The sequence below is a fragment of the Grammomys surdaster genome, unplaced genomic scaffold (assembly GCF_004785775.1).
Source record: "Grammomys surdaster isolate TR1022 unplaced genomic scaffold, NIH_TR_1.0 251, whole genome shotgun sequence".
NCBI lineage: Eukaryota > Metazoa > Chordata > Mammalia > Rodentia > Muridae > Grammomys > Grammomys surdaster.
This window is the reverse complement of record NW_021604692.1, coordinates 2,917,843-2,938,161: the sequence shown is the minus strand read 5'-3', so window position 1 is coordinate 2,938,161 and position 20,319 is coordinate 2,917,843. Positions and strand designations below refer to the sequence as shown.

The window sequence follows — 20,319 nt, the reverse complement described above, 5'->3', positions numbered from 1 at the left end:
TGTGTGTGTGTGTGTGTGTGAATTAGATTTCCCTATATTGTCCAGTGTGTCCTCAAACTCTGAGTTCTCCTGCCCACCTCCCCAGTGCTGGGAATATAAGAATTTGCCACCACTACCAGATCCAATTTCATCCAAATAAACACTGTGCCTTTAACTTTTATAGTGTGAGATTATCTGTTCTTCTGTTTTCTCTGTCTCTCTGTCTCTCTCTGTCTCTGTCTCTGTCTCTGTCTCTCTCTCTCTCTCTCTCTCTGTGTGTGTGTGTATGTGTGTGTGTGTTTGGAGTGTGTATTTGGTTTATGTTTTGAAACACAGTCTCACTATGTAATCCTGGCTGGCCCTAAACCCAGCATTCCTCCTGCCTCTGCTCCCACGTCCTGGGATTAAAGGTGTGCGTGTACAAAGACAGCTTCTAGATTTTTAAAAATTATATATACATGCACAAATGTGTATGTGTGCCACATTTACTTGTGGAGTCAGAGACAACTTTTGTTTCTCTCCAACATGTGGGTCTCAGGGATCAAACTCAGATGGTGAGGCTTTGTATAGTGAGTGCTTTTCCCCACTGTGTTTTTGAGACAGGGTTTCACAGTGTAACTCTGGCTGGCCTGGAACTTGCTCTATAAATTACAATTTCTTTGTAGTTCTCTGTGGTTTTTTCCTTGGTTTTTTCCTTGGTTGGGGCAAGGTCACATTTGACTATTTTTGCCATGTCCTTGCTGATCCTGAGTCCTGCTCTTTCTGGCTGCACTTTTCAAGTGCTGGGACATACACCAGTTCACTGGTGTGTTCCCTCAAATACTTTCCCTTCTTTACAGTTTCACAGAAAAAAGATTTGTTCCCACCATTGCCCCTAAGCATAGGACAAATGTTGTTGGAGATAGGTTTTGCTGTACACCTCTGCCTGTACTCTCACTATATAATCCAGGCAGCCAAGTCCCATCCATCCTCCAGCCTCAGCTTGTCAAGAATTACAGGTGAGAGCCACCACATCAGGCTAATGTTTTTTCTCTCTTTATTGCATCAAGAACTTTTACCTTTTGCTTCAAGGAGGCTCTTTATAGCTTTTATCTGACATAACCATACCGGCAACCCTACTCATGTGCTTTGGGGATCTTATAAGACTTGAATGTAAGCATAGCAACACAGAACAAACTCCATCTATAAACTAGAGGGTTATGTTCAAGTTGGGTGGTGGTAGGGCACACTTTTAATCCCAGCATTTGAGAGGCAAAGGTTGGCAAATTTCTGAGTTTGTGAACAGAGCAAGTTCCAAGATAGCCTGGGCTACACAGAGAAACTCTGTGTGAATAAACAAACAAACATGTTATGTTCAGGTATGACTCAGCAAATTGTGATAATTGCAAAGCTAGCCTGATCTATGTTTGTTGTCCTTGTTGTTGTGGTGGTGGTGGTGGTGGTGTTTTGTTTTGTTTTGTTTTGTTTTGTTTTGTTTTGTTTTGTTTTGTTTTGTTTTTTCGAGACAGGGTTTCTCTGTGTAGCCCTGGCTGTCTGGAACTTACTCTGTATACCAGGCTGGCCTCGAACTCAGAAATCTGCCTGCCTCTGCCTCCCAAGTGCTGGGATTAAAGGCGTGTGCCACCACTGCCCGGTCTAGCCTGATCTATGTAATCAGCTCCAAACCATTCCGGGCCACAAACTGAGACCCCCTGCTCAAAAACGAAGGAGGGGGAAAATCTTGCCTGAAAGGCAAGCAGCATCAGAAATCTGACTTCTGCAGACACCAGAAACACAGGTAGAGCACATACATACACATAGGCAAATGTATATGCAATGAGGACACACCATAAAAAAGGTAAAACGGAGTGGGTTAGCCAAATAAATCATCACTACTCAGAGAGGTGTGCAATTTAAAATGTATGAAATTTTCACTCAATATTTTCAGATCAAAACTGAACACAGAAAGCTTAAAAAGTAAAAAGGTGGCTTACTGTGTTGCCTCTGTGAGTTGTGAAGTTTGTAACATCAAAAAAGGGAAAATAGGTGTGATGGCATATACCTATACTATCGGCACTCCAGGGGCAGAATCAGAGGCAGGGAGAGTGGTGGATCATACCTGTGATTTCAACAGTCAGGAAGCAGATACAGGAAGATGGTTGTGATCACTCCGAGGTCAGCCTCAACATGGTCAGGCTGTTGAATTTCAGGCTAGCTGGGCAGTGGTGGTGCACACCTTTAATCCCAGCACTTGAGAGGCAGAGGCAGGTGGATTTCTGAGTTCCAGGCCAGCCTGGTCTACAGAGTGAGTTCTAGGACAGCCAAAGCTATACAGATAGAAACCCTGTCTTGAAAAACAAACAAACAAACAACAACAACAAGAATTTCAGGCTAGTCAGGGTTATGTTGTAAGACCCTGTCTCAAAAAAATAAAATAAGGGCTAGAGAGATGGTTCATCAGTTAAGAGCACTTGTCCTTGCAGAGGACCTGGGTAAGATTCCCAGCAGTCACATAGTGGCTGACAAACATCCATAATTCCCATCAGTAACTCCAGCTGCAGGGAATCCAATGCCATCTTCTGACTTCCACAGGCCCAGATACACACACAAGTAGAGCACATACATACACACAGGCAAACACTTATACACAATGTGAAAGTGACAAGAGTGTGATGAACATAAAATAGAAACAATGCTCCGTTCCTGGGACCACAAAAGTTAGAAAAGAACCAATCAGAGGGACCAATATACAGACAATATGGTGTATATCTTCATACATAATGTGCATTCTGTTACTTAAAATCCAACACGTAAAACCTGATCGTTAGGAGCTGGGGTGGAGCTCTATAAGTAAAGTACCTAGCATGAGTATGGCCTTAACGTCCACCCACAACTCCTCATAAACCTGGCATGGTGGCCTATAATCCCAGCACTCAGGAAGAGGAGACAGAAGGTTCCTACCCTGCTTGTGCTCATGCAGACCCTTAGGGATTGGAGTGTGCAGTAATAGAGCAAGTACCCAGCATGCATTAGGCTATGAGTTTGATCTTAACTAGTCTTTTAAGCCTGAGATTCTATATTGCATTTCTCAGTGTAGGCTTGGTTAGCTACTGTGTCTTCACATATCCCTACAACAAGCAGCCAATATCTGTCAAGTGAGTGCTGGGATAAAACAATAAGATTATGGTGACACCAGCCTGAAATCTCAGCACTTATTACAGAGGCAGAAGAATTAAGATTTTGAGGCTGGCCGGGCGGTGGTGGCGCACACCTTTAATCCCAGCACTTGGGAGGCAGAGGCAGGCAGATTTCTGAGTTCAAGAGTTCGAGATTAGCCTGGTCTACAGAGTGAGTTCCAGGACAGCCAGGGCTACACAGAGAAACCCTGTCTTGAAAAACCAAAAAAAAAAAAAAAAAGATTTTGAGGCTGGCAGAGACAGATAGATCCTTGAGTTGAAAGCCAGCCTGATCTACAAAGCAAGTTCCAGGACACCATAGCTACACAGAGTAACACTGTCTCAAAACAAACAAACAAACGCAATAGGGAAAGATTTGAGGCCAGCCTGAACTATATGGTGAGTCCCCATGTCTCAACTTTAGAGTCTAAAGGAAATGAGAAAAGAGCAAGCATAGTAGTATAGTATAGGCAGGCTTTTAATCCTAGCACTTAGGACTAAAGTCTGCCTGACTTATAGACAGGAAGATACACTGCAAACTCAAGCTAGCCTGGTTCCTGGTCTACATAGTTCCAGGCAGATCTTGGGGGAAAGGGCTGGGAAAGGGTGGGAGAGAAAGAAAGAACGACTAACTTGTAGGGATGTCCACCCTCTTGCCACTGACACAGGACATTGTCATCTACAAAGTTCACACTTGAGGCTTGAGAACTGAGCAATTAACCTACAAAAGAAAACTACAAAAGAAAAGCTTATAATTTTTTTTTTGTTTTTCTTTGAGATTGGGTTTCCCTGTAGCTCTGGATGGGCTAGAACCCATCATGTAGACCAGGCTAGCCTCAAACTCACAGAGATCTACCTATCTCTGTCTCTTGAGTGCTGGGATTAAAGGTGTACACCACCACATTTCATGTTTTAAGTAATTATAGTTTTGTGTTGGGACAATTCATAAATAACTGTCCTTAGCCACCTGTGTCCTGTGAGCTGCACATTCTTAGATATGCTTAGTCTCCGGATAAAAAATTTTTATCAATGTTTTCCAAAGGGAAACTTTCAGAGAAGTGAAAAAGTCAAAACCTGTGTCAGAAGGACAGCCAATTCTACCCCCAGGTTTCCAGAGTACTCTCAGGCTAGACTCAGTGCCAGACACAGCCCTTGCTTAGGACCCAGGGAGTACACACCTATTTTCTCAGGTCTAATGAGGGTGAAGTCAGCAGTCACCCAGTGGCTGCAGAAAACTCAGGCTTGGGTCTTCCCACCCTGCCGGGGATTAAGTTCTGAAGGTGAACGGTGAAGGATCTGGGCAAGTGCTCTGAGTTTGATCCCAGCCCCATCACGATTGCCATGGGTCTCACTGTCTCAACCCTTCTGACCACCACTTTGCCCAGGGCTCTCAACAGTCCTTAGCTGGGGATCAGATTCCTCTATTCCAGAGCCTCTCAAAGTGTGGTTCCTGGGAATTCATGGGAAATGTATATTATCCGTCTGTTTGCCAAGCCTCGCAGCTCAGAACTCAGAGATTGGGGGTGGGACCCAGCAATTGGCAGTTACACAAAATTGTCTAGGTGACGCTAATACCTGTCCAAGTTTCAGATCTGCTACTTCGCTCTGGTGTAGACTCTCAAAGGAACACCATAGTCTGGCTTATGTCCTCCCCTGTTACCAGTGCTTGGCCTCTGGTAGGCATTTAGTATTTTCTGGGGGATGTAACTCAGTGGCAGAGTCCTTGCCAAGTCTATGCAAAGATCCAGGTTTAATCCTCCACACCAAATGTGTAGAGGAGATAGAGAAAGAAAAATGGTAGATATATTCGATAGGTAGATGTTTAACAGCAATGGTATGTACAACAACCAGCTATTGACTGAGGAATACCTGTGCTCCAGGCTCTGAGCTCAAAAGTTTTGGGAGGATGAAAACCCCAGCAGCCACCCTAGATAACACTGTTCTATGAACAGAAGCTCAGATGGGACAAGTGCTTTATACACAGGGTCTCCCAGGCAGAGACTCAGAACCCTACTGGGATGCTCAGAGCGGTTCCTGGAACCCGGCGGCCGCGCGTGCGCTGTCACGAGAACGGCGGCTGGGAGTGTGGCGAAAGTGCGGCTGCGGAAGCGCAGCGAGACCCCGGAGGAGGAAGCGAGCACCGCTGCCCTGCTGCGGGGTTCCCGGCACCATGGGCCGCCTGCACTGCACGCAGGACCCGGTGCCCGAGGCCGTGCGCGGCGACATGCAGCAGCTGAACCAGCTAGGCGCGCAGGTGGGCCTCTCCTGGGCGTGTGAGGGGCTCGGGAATGGGCCGGCGCACTCTGGAGGTGGGGACCTCTGGGGACCAGATTTGTAGGCTCCTAGAGGAGGGAATGAGGGGATCCCGAGGGGCTCCCGGTTGAACAGACTAGAGAGGGCAAATCGACTGCAAGCGGGGTGTGAGTATCTGTATGGCCAGGCCTAAGTGCGACCCTGGGCCTGAGCCGGAAGGGGCTCAGATAGAACCGGTGACCACACCCCTTTCCAGTCCAGGAAAGGAACCGTGCTTGTTTTAGAGGCCCTGTCCCTGTTGCAGAGCTCCGAAGGCCACCTCCTGTTCACACTGCAGGAATTAGCCAAGGGAGGGGCATCTGCCCGGAATAAACAGTGGTTTACAGTGGTTACAGTGGTCCTTGCCAATCCCAGCACTTAGGAGGTGGGAGCAGGAGTTCAGATCCAGCTTTCTCTATGTAACTTGTTCAAGGCCTGCCCGTCTAAACTTCATAAGACCTCCTGTCAAAAAAACTAAAATAGATAGATAAATAACCCTTCACCCCTCCAGATGTTTCTCTGACTGTGTCTTCGCTTCCCAGGAAGTGGGGCCCTCAACTCTGGACGCACACAGGCCAGTTTGAAAAATAAAATACGGCAGAGTAGTGCTCACCTTAATCCTAGCATTTGGAAGGCCAAGGCAGGTTGATCTCTGTAATTCAAAAACAGTCTTTTCTTCATACTGAGTTTTAGACCATCCAGAGCTGCATAGTGAGACCCTGTATCAAAATAAGTAAAGAACAAAAATAGGATTTATTTGGTAGGTAGTACATACCTGACCTGCCACCACTTGAAAGGTGGAGGCAGAAAAATTGCCAGACTGGAACCAGAAATTCACAACCAAATGTCTAACTTCAAAGCCAGGGAGATGGCTGATTTTTGCTGTTACCACTGTTTTCTGGAAGACTCCCATTTGTAGGGGTAGGTGGAGGAGAGAGAGATTCTACTGATTTTTTTTAAGATTATTTATTATTTTATTTGTTGTGGGGGAGGTCAGAGAATGACCTAAGGGAGTTAGCTTTGACATTATTCTGACTGTGAGGGGTATAGGTTCCAGGGAGTGAACTATGGTCAATCAACTTGGCAGGAAGCACCTTTGCCAGCTGCACCATCTTACCAGCCCCAAGGCTTCTCCCTCCCTCTCCCTCTCCCTCTCCCTCTCCCTCTCCCTCTCCCTCTCCCTCTCCCCCTCCCCCTCCCCCTCTCCCCCCCCTCTCTCTTTCTCTCTCTCTCTCTCTCTCTCTCTCTCTCTCTCTCTCTTTTTCTCTCTCTGTTATACCTTGAGATAGTCTCTCTGTCCCCTGACTGTCTTCAAATTTAAGTTCTTCCTGCCTCAGCTTCACCAGGTGTTGGGGTTACAGGTGTGTCACACCATGCTCAAATATTTATTAATCACCATTTAGTTCTATGTAGTGGTTTACTGTTGTGTTTTTCTCTTTTATTTTTAGATAAGGTCTTTGTAAACCTGACTGGTCTGCCTCTCAAGGCTAGGAGTCTAGGCGTGTGCCATCATCATGTCTAGGAGTCTAGGCGTGTACCATCATCATGTCTAGGAGTCTAGGCGTGTACCATCATCATGTCTAGGAGTCTAGGCATATACACCATCCTGTCTAGAAGTCTAGGCGTGTACCATCCTGTCTAGGAGTCTAGACGTGTACCATCATCATGTCTAGGAGTCTAGGCATATACACCATCTTGTCTAGGAGTCTAGGGATATACACCATCCTGTCTAGGAGTCTAGGCGTGTACCATCATGTCTGGCCTTGTTTGAGCTCAATCCTCAATACATTGCTCAATTTGGCTTTAAATTTAGAATCTTCCTTCCTCAGCCTCCTGAGGACCTGAGATTGTAGACCTGTGTCAACAGGCCCAGCTCTTTAAAAAAAAGTTTAAATAATTTAACTATGTAGTCTAGACTAACTTCAAATTCATGATTCTCCTGCCTCAGCCTGAGAGCTGGTTTGTTTGTTTCTTGAGGAAAGGTCTTGCTCTGTAGCCCAGGTAGCCTGGAACTTGCCAGTGTCTGAGTCCCCAGTGAGAGGTTTCAGGAGTATACTACCATGCCTGGCTGAATTTCAGTTATTTTTTCAAATGAACAATACTTGATGATAGGCTTTCTCTGATGACAAAATAGCCAATTTAAGCGGACTTAAAAAGTACAAAGGCAGATTTATTAGGGGCAGTTCTCTGGTGGGTTCACTGGTCCCAAGGAAGGAGGCCAGAGAAGTCACCATGCAGACAGGGAGACAGAGGGGAGGGAGGAAAGAAAGAAAGGGAGGGAGGGAGGGAGGGAGGGAGGGAGGGAGGGAGGAAGGGAGGGAGGGAGGAAAGAAAGAAAGAAAGAAAGCAAGCAAACAAACATGCATGTAAGGAGAGAGAAATGCGGAGGGAGGAAGAAGGAAGAGGGAAAGAGAGAGAGAGAAAGAGAGAGAACATAAAATGTCTAGCTTATATAAAGCCTCTGGGAAAGCCCAGCCCTTGGGTTGGAAAGTTTAGGGTAGAAAGTGGGATATGGCAACCATGCTCTGTAACAGGTAGGGGGACTGAGGGATGCTGGGAGAACCTGGAGGCCAGGTGAGCTTTGGTTAAGAACGCACCTCAGCTGCTTGTCCTGGGTCTTTTTTTTTTTTTTTTTAAATATACGTAAGTATATTGTTGTCAGTGTCTTCAGACACACCAGAAGAGGGCATCAGATGCCATTACAGATGGTTGTGAGCCACCATGTGGTTGCTAGGAATTAAACTCAGGACCTCTGGAAGAGCAGTCAGTACTTTTAACTGCTGAGCCATCTCTCCAGCCCCTGTCCTGGGTCTTAAACCCAAACTTTGCAGAGAAAAGCAAAGTTTATCTGTGTAAGCACCAATGGAAGAGATATGAACCATATACTTTTTGCAATAGAATTTATAGCTCTAAGGCTGTGATTGATATTAAAATTAGATGTGTATTATGCTATTGTCCTCTGGGAAGGTTGGTCAGTACTCCCTAGAGCCATCAGTGAGTTTCTGTCCCCAGACTTGGTTTGTAGATCCAGTAAATGAAGAGGTGTCTACTTTCACTGGTTAACATTTCCCTAACATTGTAGTCTAGAGTGACCTCGAACATCTTTTCTCATGTTTACTTGTGATAATAGTTAAAATAGCTGATGAACATGGTGCCAGGCACTGTGGCGTACACCTTTAATCCCAGCACTGGAGAGGCAGAGGCAGGCACAGCTCTGTGAGTTCGAGGACAGCTTGGTCTACATAGCAAGCTTTTAGGCCAGTCAGGGCTACACAATAAGACCCTATCTCAAAACAAAAAAAGAGAGACCCTAACTCTACAAGGTAGAAGGTAAGAACCAGCTATTGAAGGTTGTCCTCTGACTGCCCCATACATACACCCCAAAATTAGATAAATAAATAAAGGGGGAGGGGTGAATATGATCAAAACAAACTGTATACATTCTTAAAGAATTCTTCTCTCTCTAAAGCCTATAGGGGGTGATATGTGGCATACTAAGTTGGATGGAGACATTGGATGGGATAAGCACACAGGGGATGGGCACACAGGGGAGTGGGCACACAGGGGAGTGGGCACACAGGGGGATGGGCACACAGGGGAGTGGGCACACAGGGGAGTGGGCACACAGGGGAGTGGGCACACAGGGGAGTGGGCACACAGGGGAGTGGGCACACAGGGGAGTGGGCACACGGGGATGGGCACACAGGGGAGTGGGCACATGGGGGTGGGCACACAGGGGAGTGGGCACACGGGGGTGGGCACACAGGGGAGTGGGCACACAGGGGGATGGGTACACTGGGGGATGGGCACGCTGGAGGATGGGCATCAGGAAGCAGAAATGGTACTCATACTCTCTGTTATCTTTTACAGCAGTTCTCGGCCCTGACAGAAGTGCTTTTCCATTTCCTCACTGAGCCCAAAGAGGTAAGTAAGGCATTTGGTGCTAAGGAGGTTTGACCAACATGGGTCCACAGCGCTGATAACTTAGAGAATGTCTGGGTACTGCCTGCTCTTACAAAGGACTCAGGTTCAGTTCCTAGAACCCATGTGGCAGCCAGAACCCTCTGTTATCCTTGTTTCATGGATCCCATGAAGGACACATGCAGGCCAACTGTTCAGACACTGTCTTCAGACACATCAGAAGAGGGCATCAGACCTTATTACAGATGGTTGTGAGCCACCATGTGGTTGCTGGAAACTGAACTCAGAAGCTCTGAGTCACTGAGCCATCTCTCCAGCCCAAAACTAACCTTTTTAAGTGGTAAGTAAGCGCCTATTTGTTCTGTCTCCTCTGCAGGTGGAGCGCTTTCTGGCTCAGCTCTCTGAATTTGCCACCACCAATCAGATCAGCCTTGGCCCCCTCAAAAGCATCATGAAAAGCCTCCTTTTGGTTCCAAATGGTGAGTTGACTCTCTCAACAGGTCTCCACAGAGATACTGTTGCTGCCTGAGCCTCCCTTTAGTTAGACAGTCACAGGAGCAGCATCCAGTAAGTAGCCAGGCATGGCAGGGCATACAGTCTGAGCAGAATGCAGGTGTGGAGGTAAATGTTACAGCTCTCGGTATGTTTGGTGCTCTGTGTCTGTGGACTCAACCAACCATGAAAGGATCAAAAGCATTTTTAAAACTCAGAAGTGATGACATACATCTTAAACATTCTAAAAAATTGTGCGGGCTGGTTAGATGGCTCAGTGGTTAAGAGCACTGACTGCTCTTCCAGAGGTCATGAGTTCAAATCCCAGCAACCACATGGTGGCTCACAACCATCTGTAATGATATCTGATACCCTGTTGTGGGGTGTCTGAAGACAGCTACAGTGTACTTACATATAATAAATAAATTTTAAAAAGATATTTAAAAAAAAAATTGTGCCTCTATGCAGCACAGACAGACACGCTTTTGTTCACTATTCCCAAATAAAGTGGTGTAACTAGCATTTCCATGTATTTACAATATGTTAGGGTCTAAGAAGCCGAGAGGCAGGTCAAAGTGTGTAGTTGCATTGATTGTGTATCAATACTGTGTCATTTTGTCTGAGGGACTTGTAGTAGTCTAAGAGGCCTGTGAACTGGTACCCAGAGGATGCCAGGGGCAGCGAGCTGACATAGCAGAGGAGCTGTGCACAGGGGGGCAGCTCAAAGCCGAGTCTTTGTCCTCCATTTCCTAAACCCAGAAGTTAAATGGTAGGGTTCACCAGTGTTACTTGAGTCGTCTCCCCCCCATGCGCCTCCCTCCCTCCCTTTCTTTCTCTCTGTCTCTCACACACATACACACACACACACACACACACACACACACACGCACTTAGTGTCTCTGTCTCTCCTCCCCTCCCCCCCACCCCCCAGTCTCACTATATATCCCTGGCAGTTTTTAGTTCTCTACGGAGAGCAGGATGGTCTCCAGCTCACAGAGATCCTCTTGCCTTTGCCAGTGCCTCTAGGATCAAATGCATGCCCTACCCCAGCTGGCTCTTTTCCTCTTGTGATTGATTGATGCTGACGTTGGAATCCAGGGCCTCCCTCATGCTGAGAGCTATTCCCTTAACCCCTAGCCCATAATTATTTTGTTTGTTTGTTTGTTTGTTTTGAGATAGAGTCTCTCTAGGTAGTCTTTCTAAGTAGAACCTCTGGAAGAGCAGTAAGTGCTCTTAACCACTGAGCCATCTCTCCAGCCCATATAATGGATTTTTTCTTTTTTTCTTTTTTTTTTTCTTTTTGGTTTTTCGAGACAAGGTTTCTCTGTGTAGTCCTGGCTGTCCTGGAACTCCCTCTGTAGACCAGGTTGGCCTCGAACTCAGAAATCCACCTGCCTCTGCCTCCCAAGTGCTGGGATTAAAGGCATGCGCCACCACTGCCCGGCTATAATGGATTTTTTAATGCAGTTTTTTTTCCTTTTCTCTTTTTTGTTGCCATTACATGTTTGTATATGTTCAGGTACATGTGTGTGCACGTGCATGCGTGTGCATGTGTGAGGAGATCAGAGCCAAACACCTTGTTTTTGAGAAGGGTCTCTCAGGGGCCTAAGGCTCAACTATCAAGCTAGTCTGGCCAGCCAGGCCCCCAGTGCTGGGATTTCAATGGAGCATCACTACCCTAGCTGTATTAAGTGAGTCTAACTAATTCTAGGGGGTCTAACTCAAGCCTCACACTCACACAGGACTTTCTGACTAAGCTGGTTGGTTTGTTTGCTTGTTTGTTTTTTGAAACAGTGTGTTACTCTAGCCCAGGCTCATGGGATACTTGCTATGTAGCCCTGGATAGCTTTGAACTGTCAACAGTCCTCCTATGTCAGCCTCTGAGTATTAGGGTCATGGGTGTGAGCTACAGTGCCCAGCAGGACTTATACTTTGTGTGCTGTGCCTTTTTTATTCCTATCTCTAGAAATTAATTTTTTATTACATTTCATGGAAATATCACCACAGAGCTTCGTATGGTTTTTTGTTTGTTGGTTGGTTTGGTTTTTGGGTGTTTTGAGATAGGGTCTCACTGTGTAGCATTGAGTGGCCTAGAACTTGCTATGTAGACCAAGCTGTCCTGGATCCCAAGAGGTCACCTGTCTCAGCATCCACAGCGCTGTGATTAAAGGCAAGTGGCACCATGCGTAAGGAACCTTTTATGTGGTTCTGTAGAACATACTACTTGCCAGGCTGTGGTGGTGCACACCTTCTATCTTAGCACTCAGGCGACAGAGGCAGGTGGAACTCTGAGTTTGAGGCCAGCCTGGTCTATAGAGTGAGTTCCAGGACAGCCAGGGCTACATAGAGGAACACTGTCTTGAAAAACCAAACCAAAAGAAAACAAAACAAATTCCACTGAAACAGCCACCCACCCTAACTGAGCTATTTCCCCTTGGCCTCCGGTCTCACTGCTCCCAGACTGGGTTTGTTTACAGCAAGTAGCACCCAACATTTCATTCCCAAATGCCTAGATATCTACCTGTGAAAGATAACCTATCAGAAGGAAACCTTGCCTCCGGGTGTTCCTGGTTCCTCATTGTCTGCTGCACTGTGCTCTGGGAAGGCGTAGTTCTCCAGGTCAGCAGGGTCTAGATAGGGCCCTACCTGGATTGATTTGGTTCCTGGGCCTCAGGTTCTTTCTGCATTCTGATAATCACCTTCCTCAGGGATGAAATGGAGGTGAAGGGGGGGTTCCCCGAATCCATTGTTGGAAGGATGAGCTGGTGATAAATAGCTCAGCAGCAGAGCACCTGTCTGGAGTGCACAAGGCCCTGGTTTCAGTCTCCTGCACCAGTGGAAACAAAACAGAATAGGTGGAGAGAGAATAGCTGTGAGCGGCAGCTGCCTTTCCGGGTTCTCACCTATGTGGACTTGTGCAGGACCTGCTTAAGCAGCTGCTCTTAGTCCCTTGCAAGCTGCCTGGTCCTTAGGGGTGAGTCACTACTGACCTTCATTATCTATTAAAGGTAGTTTTCCATCCTGGCTCCCCAGGTGTTTTGTCTGTAATCAGATAAAATGAAAGAATGATCCGAATCAAACCATGGTCACAAATTGTGTGTATGGGTCTCTGTCTGTCTCTGTCTCTCTCTGTCTCTGTCTCTCTCTCTGTGTCTCTGTCTCTGTCTCTCTGTGTGAGAGTTACAAGAGAGTGTGTGTGAGAGAGAAAGTGTACATGAGTGTGTGTGTGAGTGTATGAGAGTGTATGTGTGTATGCACACGTGCACGTGCATGTGAGACAAAGAAAAATAAATTTCTTTTTCTTTTTTTTTTTTTGGTTTTTTGAGACAGGGTTTCTCTGTATAGTCCTGGCTGTTCTGAACTCACTCTGTAGACCAGGCTGGCCTCGAGAAAAAGAAATTTCTATTATTTTTGCTAAGAGGCAGAAGAACCCACAGAATTTCCACGTCCTAGGGCATGGAAGTGCTGTTTTCCTATAGTTGGTATTCAGCTGATGTTGGTGTGGCCTCAGGACTGCCAGCTTCCCCTGCTTTTCTCTGGCTGTTGACCTCTCAATACTCTGTGTGGTTGCTATGCTTCTTATATTACTAATATGCTCTGTCTCTTCTCAGTGGAACACTAGGGTCGACATTATTGTCTGTGTGGCTTATTAATGTCTGCCCGTGTCTAGCGTGCTGCTTACACACAGCAGGAATTCTGTCGGTATATACTGACTGCCACCTTGCTCTCCTCTGAGTCTCACAGGGTGGATTCAGCTGGCCAGCCTCCAGGGTGAGTGGTTCAGTGATTACTTCACACCCTCTCCCACCTACTCTTCCTACCCCACCAAACCTTCCATACCCAGGTAGAGACTACAGGCCTGTCCCCTGGCTACCAGGCTGACATTGATTTAGGTGCCACCAAAGGATACAGCTGGAAAAGCAGCCCCAGAGGCCTCAGGGAGCCTCATCTTTGTAAGGCTCGGCTTCTTCCTGCAGAACTACAGAGTGGAGAACCTGTGCCTGGTGTCTAGAGCTTAGCCTGCTGTGTCCATTCCTGCTGAGAAATTGCCCAGTACCGGTCACCAGGACAACCCATCAAGATATTATGAGTTAAAGGAACTGTTCCTGGGGCACCCTCTAGCCTGCAAGCCACTTAGACATCATACTTGCTGGCTCTAAGCAAAACAAAGTAACATTTGTATTTATAATACAGAAAAGTACAAGTGGTGCTGACGCCTTTAATGCCAGCCTAAGAGAGGAGGATGCAGATGGATCAGGAGCTTAAGGACATTCTAATCTACATAGTAGGTTTGAGCTAGCATAGGCTACATGAGACTCTCAAAAAGCACAACATATGTGTGCATGTATAAGATAGAAAGAAAAAAAGGGAAGGGAGGAAACTGGATGTGGTGGTACACTCCTTTCAACCCAGTGCACAGGAGTCAGAAGCAAGTGGGATCTGTGGGAGTTTCAGGGCAGTCTGGTCTAGGTTAGCTAGGGCTACATAGTGAGACCCTGTTTATAATAAGTAATAATGATAATAATGGAAATATGGCCTATAATTCTACCATCTTCACATTAGGAAGGAAGGAAGGAAAGAAAGAAAAGAAAGAGAAAAGTTGGCACATGCTTGTCATCTCAGCACTCAGGAGGTAGGAACAAGAGGATCAAAAGATCAAGGACAGGGCCAGCACTCTAGAGGCAGAGGCACATAGATCTCTGAGTTGAGACCAGCCTGGTCTACACAAAGAAACCTTGTCTACAAAAAAAAAAAAAAAAAAAAAAAAAGGAGGAGGAAGAAAGGGAAGGGGAGGGGAGAAAATGAAAAGAAAAGTGGGAGCCGGGCAGTGGTGGCGCACACCTTTAATCCCAGCACTTGGGAGGCACAGGCAGGTGGATTTCTGAGTTTGAGGCTAGCCTGGTCTACAGAGTGAGTTCCAGGACAGCCAGGGCTACACAGAGAAACCCTGTCTCGAAAAACAAAAACAAAAAAAAAAAGAGAAGAAAAGAAAAGTGGGGCTGGAGAGATGGCTCAGCAGTTAAGAGCACTGACTACTTCCAGAAGTTCTGAGTTCAATTCCCAGCAACCACATGGTGGCTCACAACCATCTGTAATGGGATCTGATGCCCTCTGCTGGTGTGTCTGAAGACCGTGACAGTATATTCACATATATAAAATAAATCTTAAAAGAAAGGAGAAAGAAAGACAGACAGACAGAAAGACAGACAAAAAGATCAGAATAGCCTCAGCTATACAGCAAGTTTTCAGCTAGCCTGGGCTACATAATACTGTCACAAAACAACTACAAAAGCCTTAATTTTTTGTTATTGTTTAGCTTACTTGTTTTATGTGCTGTGTACATGAGTCTATCTTTCTTTCAACTTTCTTTTCTTTCTTTCTTTCTCTCTTCCTTTCCTTCTTTCTTTTTGAGGACGTTGCTAGGCAAGCCCTTTACCACTGGACTACACTGTCACATTCACAGTGCCTTTTGTTTTCTACTATTCATGTGTGTCTGGGGTGGCAGGTATATGTACATGAGTGCAGGTACCCTCACAGGCCAAAGACATTAGATCCAACTGAATCCAGAGTTACAGGGGTTTGTGGGTCATCCCAGATGGGTTCTGGGAACTGAACTCAAGTCCTCTGCAAGTCAAGACATCTCTCAAGGGGGGAGTGGGGGTTGCTTGGGTTTTGTTTTTTGTTTTTTTTTAACCTTGAATTCACAGAGATCTGCCTGCTTCTGCCTTCCTGGGCTGGGATTAAGGGCGGGTGTCACCACTATCTGCTCTCACAAAGCTATTTTTAAGTGGCACTCTCACTCTCGGGTCCTTTCTGAAGGCATGAGATTCATAGATGTTTGAATACAGTAGAGGATGAACCCTGTACAGATGAGGGAAGACTGTTTCCAGCAGTGGGACCAGTGAATGCCAATACCCTTGGATCAATGCGGACACAGGAATAGTGCAGCATGATGGCTACCACTTATAATCCCAACATTGGGGAAGCTGAGGCAGGAGGATTGTCAGGAGTTAAGAGTTTTTCTTAGTTCCAGCACCCACAGCTCCAAGGAAACTAACTGAGCTATATCTCCAAACTCCACTCTTTCTTTTTTTTTTTTTTGTGGGAGGAGGGCTCTTTTTATGACAGGGTTTCTCTCTGTAGATCAAGCTGGCCTCTGCCTCCCAAGTGCTGGGATTAAAGGCGTGACCACCTCGCACAACTGCACTCAGCCTTTTCCTAGACTTCCTCCGTGCCAGGCTGCCGTGGATCTCCAGGACTGTAGCCAGTCCACCACCCCAGGAGGGCACTGAACCCCACTGCCCCGTGGTGGCTTCCAGGCTGCATTTTTTCCCCAGCCACTGGAGAGAGACCACTGCTTTTGTCTTCTGTGTCCAGGTCCAACAAATACTTACTGAACAACCGCTGCTTTCATTTACACTTTGATTTCTCCCCTGCCTCCAAGGTGCAGTGAAGAGGGGCCTTACTGCAGAGCAGGTGCGGACTGATCTCCTGACTCTAGGTAGGCCTGTAGGGTTGCCTGGGGAGGAGGAGGGCCTGTGAGCTTTTTGTCATGTTAATATCCTCTGTTCTCTTACAGGTCTTAGTGAGGAGAAAGCCACTTCCTTTTCTGAAAAGGTATAATTCTAGTAATCAAGGTTAAGAGCCTGGCTTTTATTTCCTGAAGAGAAAAGAGAAGGGGGGAAAATGCTGAGCAAGACAAAACCATCTCATTCTTCCCCACTTCAGAATCTCGGGGAACGACACACCTGCAGCTGCCAACCAGCTCTGCTTGGGGCAGCAAGCAGATTTTTCTCCTTTGGCTTGACAAATATTAATGCCATTGTTCCAATAGGATTAGATCTTGGGATGAAGAAAGACTATTTAAATTGGCTATAGTGGAGCCTGCCTGTAACCCCAGCACAGGGAGTTGGGCTCAAGGGCAACCTCAGAGACAGAAACAAGGTCAGCTGGGCTTCCTGATGCCCTGCTGAAAGATTGTGTTCCTGACAACTGCTGTGTTTGGAGCATAATGGATAGGGACGATGGTCTCCACTCTGATGATGCTGCCTTTGCTTTTCTTCTAGTGGAAGCAGAACGCCCCGACCCTTGCACAGTGGGCCATAGGTCAGACCCTGATGGTTAACCAGCTGATTGATATGGAGTGGAGGTTTGGAGGTAATTAGATAGATCCATTCCTGGTTACCTGTGTGGCTGTCCTAGGGCTGGATTGCAGAGGCTTTTGGAAAGCCTGAGTAGGGAAGACTTGTCCTTGATCTCAAACACCACTGGGGGCCAGCCGTCTCCACCCCTGGTACCATCTTTCTGGTTCATGTTCACCCCAACATGGCTGCTCAGGACAGCCTGCTAAATTGAGATTTTCAGAAGAAGTCCTCAGTCAGTCACTTAGTATTCTCTTCTGTGTGTGTCACAGTGACGTCTGGAAGCAGTGAATTAGAGAAAGTGGGAAGCATATTTTTACAGGTACGTCAGTAGTCAGTGGCGATGGGGAGGGTTTCAACCTGGTTAAAGGTTACCTAAAGCTGGGCATGGTGGCACAGGCTTGTAACCCCCCACATCAGAAGTTCAAGGCCAGTTTGGGCTTCATGAGGTGCTTTCTCAAATGTTTATTAAAGCCGAATTGGTGTTTGTTCTAGTCAGTGTTCTAGCTATGAAGAGACACTATGACCAAGGCAACTCATATAAGAAAGCATTTAACTGGGCCCTTGCTTACAGGTTTATTGGTAATAGTCATCATCATGGCAGTGCAGAGGCAGATGTAGCGCTGGAGAGGTAGCTGAGAATTCTACATCCTCATCTATAGGCAACAGAGAGAGAGGAAGGAGGAAGATGGAGGGAGAGAGAGCAGGCCCACTCCCAGTGACACACTTCCTCCAACAAGGCCGTACTTCCTAGTCCTTCTAATACTATAAAGAGTTGCACCTGTGTGACAGAGCATTCAAGTATATGAGTCTGTGGCAGCCATTTTCATTCAAACCACTACAGGTTTGAAATCTTAAGTGACATTCCCTCTAAAGTGCCCTGTGCATCTCAGAGTAGTGTGGTCAGCCAAATGGTCCCCAACGTGCCTGCCTTCAGATGAACTCATCTTAGTGTTGGTCATACAAGTTCAGTTGCTTCACTGGCCTGGGGACTGTCAGGATTCTTTACATGGACAATTCAGTCCACTTCATGTAAGTCCTAAGATGGAGCCTGTGATGGGACCGGGACATGGCTCAGGGCTGGAGGCTTAGTTTCCTGTAGCTCCTGGGAAACTTTGGGATTTAACTAGGTGAAAAGGCTTGGAGGAATTTCTTTTCTCAGCTGTCATTTAAATGTTTATTATTATTATTACTATCTATTATTATTTATTGTGTGTGAGAGAAATGATGCATCATGGATGTGGAGGTCAGAGGTCAGCTTCATGTAGTTGGTTCTCTTCTCCCACCTTTATGTGGGTTTCAGGGGCAAAGCCGGGTCACCAGGCTCCTGTAGTAAGCACTAGCCACTGAAGCCATCTTGCTGGCCCATCATTTTAATTTTAAAGTTATTTATTTATTTATCTATTTATTTATTTATTTTCTCTACCTTCTCCTTTTCCGCCTTTCCTTTTAGTTAAAGTTGGTGGTTAAGAAAGGAAAACAAACTGAAAATTTGTATATAGGTGAGTCTGCAGTGGTACTTTGTAGCTTTCTACCTCCTTCCTTCAGTCTCCTGGGCTGGTAAAGTCTCCCTGACAGAGCCCATCTCTCTAAGACAAGGTTATCACCAAGCTCTAGAGCGGCCTCCACTTCCTTCCTTCTCAGAGCAGGGCTGTTGCTAGGCTACTGGGAGGTTAGAAAGTCTGAGTAGAAGGGGGTGAGGGGCTGTATAATGGAAGCAGGTTGGAGGCAAGAAACTGTTTTTAAAGATTTATTTATGTATGTGAGTGCACTGTGGCTGTCTTCAGACACACCAGAAGAGGGCATCAGATGCCATTACAGATGGTTGTGAGCCACCATGTGGTTGCTGGGAATTGAACTCAGGACCTCTGGAAGAACAGTCAGTCAGTGCTCTTAACTGCTGAGCCATCTCTCTAGCCCCTGGAGGCAAGAAACTCTTGTTGTGGACATCCCTGAATGCCCTGTGAAACCCTCTGTGCTTCTGTGTGACACCATTATATACACACTTTTGTGTTTTATGGAGCTGAGATCCTTGAAGTCAAGACTGTAGGTTCCTTATTCTGAGCCACTTAACTGAATGTAGCTCAGTGGACCCCTTGCCTTAGAATGCTATAGGGCGGGTTTGATTCCCAGCACCACAAAAAGAAAGAAACGGCTGCTGAGATTACCAAAGAAAATAGATGTCAGCCTGGAGATGGAGCACTGGCTACACAAGGTGCTGGGTCTGCTCCCCATCGAATGAAAGAATAAACACTAGCTGGGGGTAGCAGTGGATTTCCCTGGTACTTCTGTGGCGTTGAAAACACTCATCTCACACTGAGTTTTCTCTCCCCAGAATTAACCTTGCCTCAGTTCTACAGCTTCCTGCATGAGATGGAGAGAGTCAGAGCGAGCATGGAGTGTCTCAGCTGATCCTGGCTCTTGTTCCCTTGCTCCTGCCTCTTCTCTGACGGCTTCTCCAGGGTCCAACTGCCTCCGGAGGCCAGGTGCAAGAGTTTCTAAAAACAACAGTCTCAGTACTTGAGGAGTCCTGCCTGATACTTCTGTAAGCCCCATCGGAAGCCACCACCTCCGACTTCTGGATGACTTTACACCTAGATGCTCTGACAGCTGCCGCATCGCATCTGGGATTGGTTTCTTTCTTTTGGAAGGCTGGTATTGTCACCTCCCATTCAACAGTAAACAAACGGTTCCTTCATTCAGGTGGTTGAGTTCGTGTTTGTGGCTGAGGAATAGACAGGCAGTGTGGACATTATGTCAGGAGAGGTGCCATCTGTGTCACACTGTTTGGAGGGGGAAGGGCTCTGCCAGCCAGTGTTTGCTGTCATCTGCATAAAAGCCTGTGCTTAGTCTTCTCTGGAAAGAACCGAGGCCAGACTGTTTCTGGTTTTGTCTCTGTCTTTTGTGTTACAAGGAGGTAGGCCTTCTGAGGCCATCTTAGATTGTTTTGTTTGGTTCCAGAAGACAAACCACCTTTTGGTTAAGTGGTAAATTAAAAGAGAAACAGTTTCTAAAGAAAAGCTCTGAATCTACTAAATGTCTTTCTCCACGGTTTAAGAGTCATCCAAGTCTAGAGAGATGGCTCAGCGGTTAAGAGCACTGACTACTCTTCCAGAGGTCCTGAGTTCAATTCCCAGCAACCACATGGTGGCTCACAACCATCTGTAATGGGGTCTGATGCCCTCTGCTGGTGTGTCTGAAGAAAGCGACAGTGTACCCACATACCTGAAATAAATAAATCTTTAAAGAAAAAAAAAAAGTCATCCGAGCTGAGTGTAGCTGCATATTCCTGTAGCCTTGGCCCTAAGGAGGCAGAGACAGGAGGATCACCAGAAATT

The 20,319-nt window shown here is 46.5% G+C and overlaps 1 protein-coding gene across 1 annotated transcript; it reads left to right on the top strand.

Annotated features, from left to right (window-relative positions):
* The first annotated feature begins 5,217 nt into the window (after nucleotides 1-5,217).
* On the top strand, nucleotides 5,218-20,001 carry Commd7 (COMM domain containing 7). The gene is made up of 9 exons (XM_028774994.1): nucleotides 5,218-5,388; nucleotides 9,297-9,350; nucleotides 9,724-9,826; nucleotides 16,285-16,341; nucleotides 16,420-16,457; nucleotides 16,907-16,997; nucleotides 17,254-17,303; nucleotides 18,435-18,483; nucleotides 19,317-20,001. Exons 1-9 carry the CDS (start codon nucleotides 5,305-5,307, stop codon nucleotides 19,391-19,393), a joined length of 603 nt encoding a protein of 200 aa, XP_028630827.1. The 5' UTR covers nucleotides 5,218-5,304; the 3' UTR covers nucleotides 19,394-20,001.
* Nucleotides 20,002-20,319: the final 318 nt, after the last annotated feature.

Excerpts from the sequence above, each read along its gene's own strand:
- Commd7 (XM_028774994.1), top strand. The coding sequence starts at position 5,305 with ATGGGCCGCCTGCACTGCACGCAGGACCCGGTGCCCGAGGCCGTGCGC. Across the intron at positions 9,351-9,723 it reads TCCTCACTGAGCCCAAAGAG|GTGGAGCGCTTTCTGGCTCA; the intron begins GTAAGTAAGGCA and ends TCTCCTCTGCAG. Across the intron at positions 17,304-18,434 it reads TGGGAAGCATATTTTTACAG|TTAAAGTTGGTGGTTAAGAA; the intron begins GTACGTCAGTAG and ends CTTTCCTTTTAG.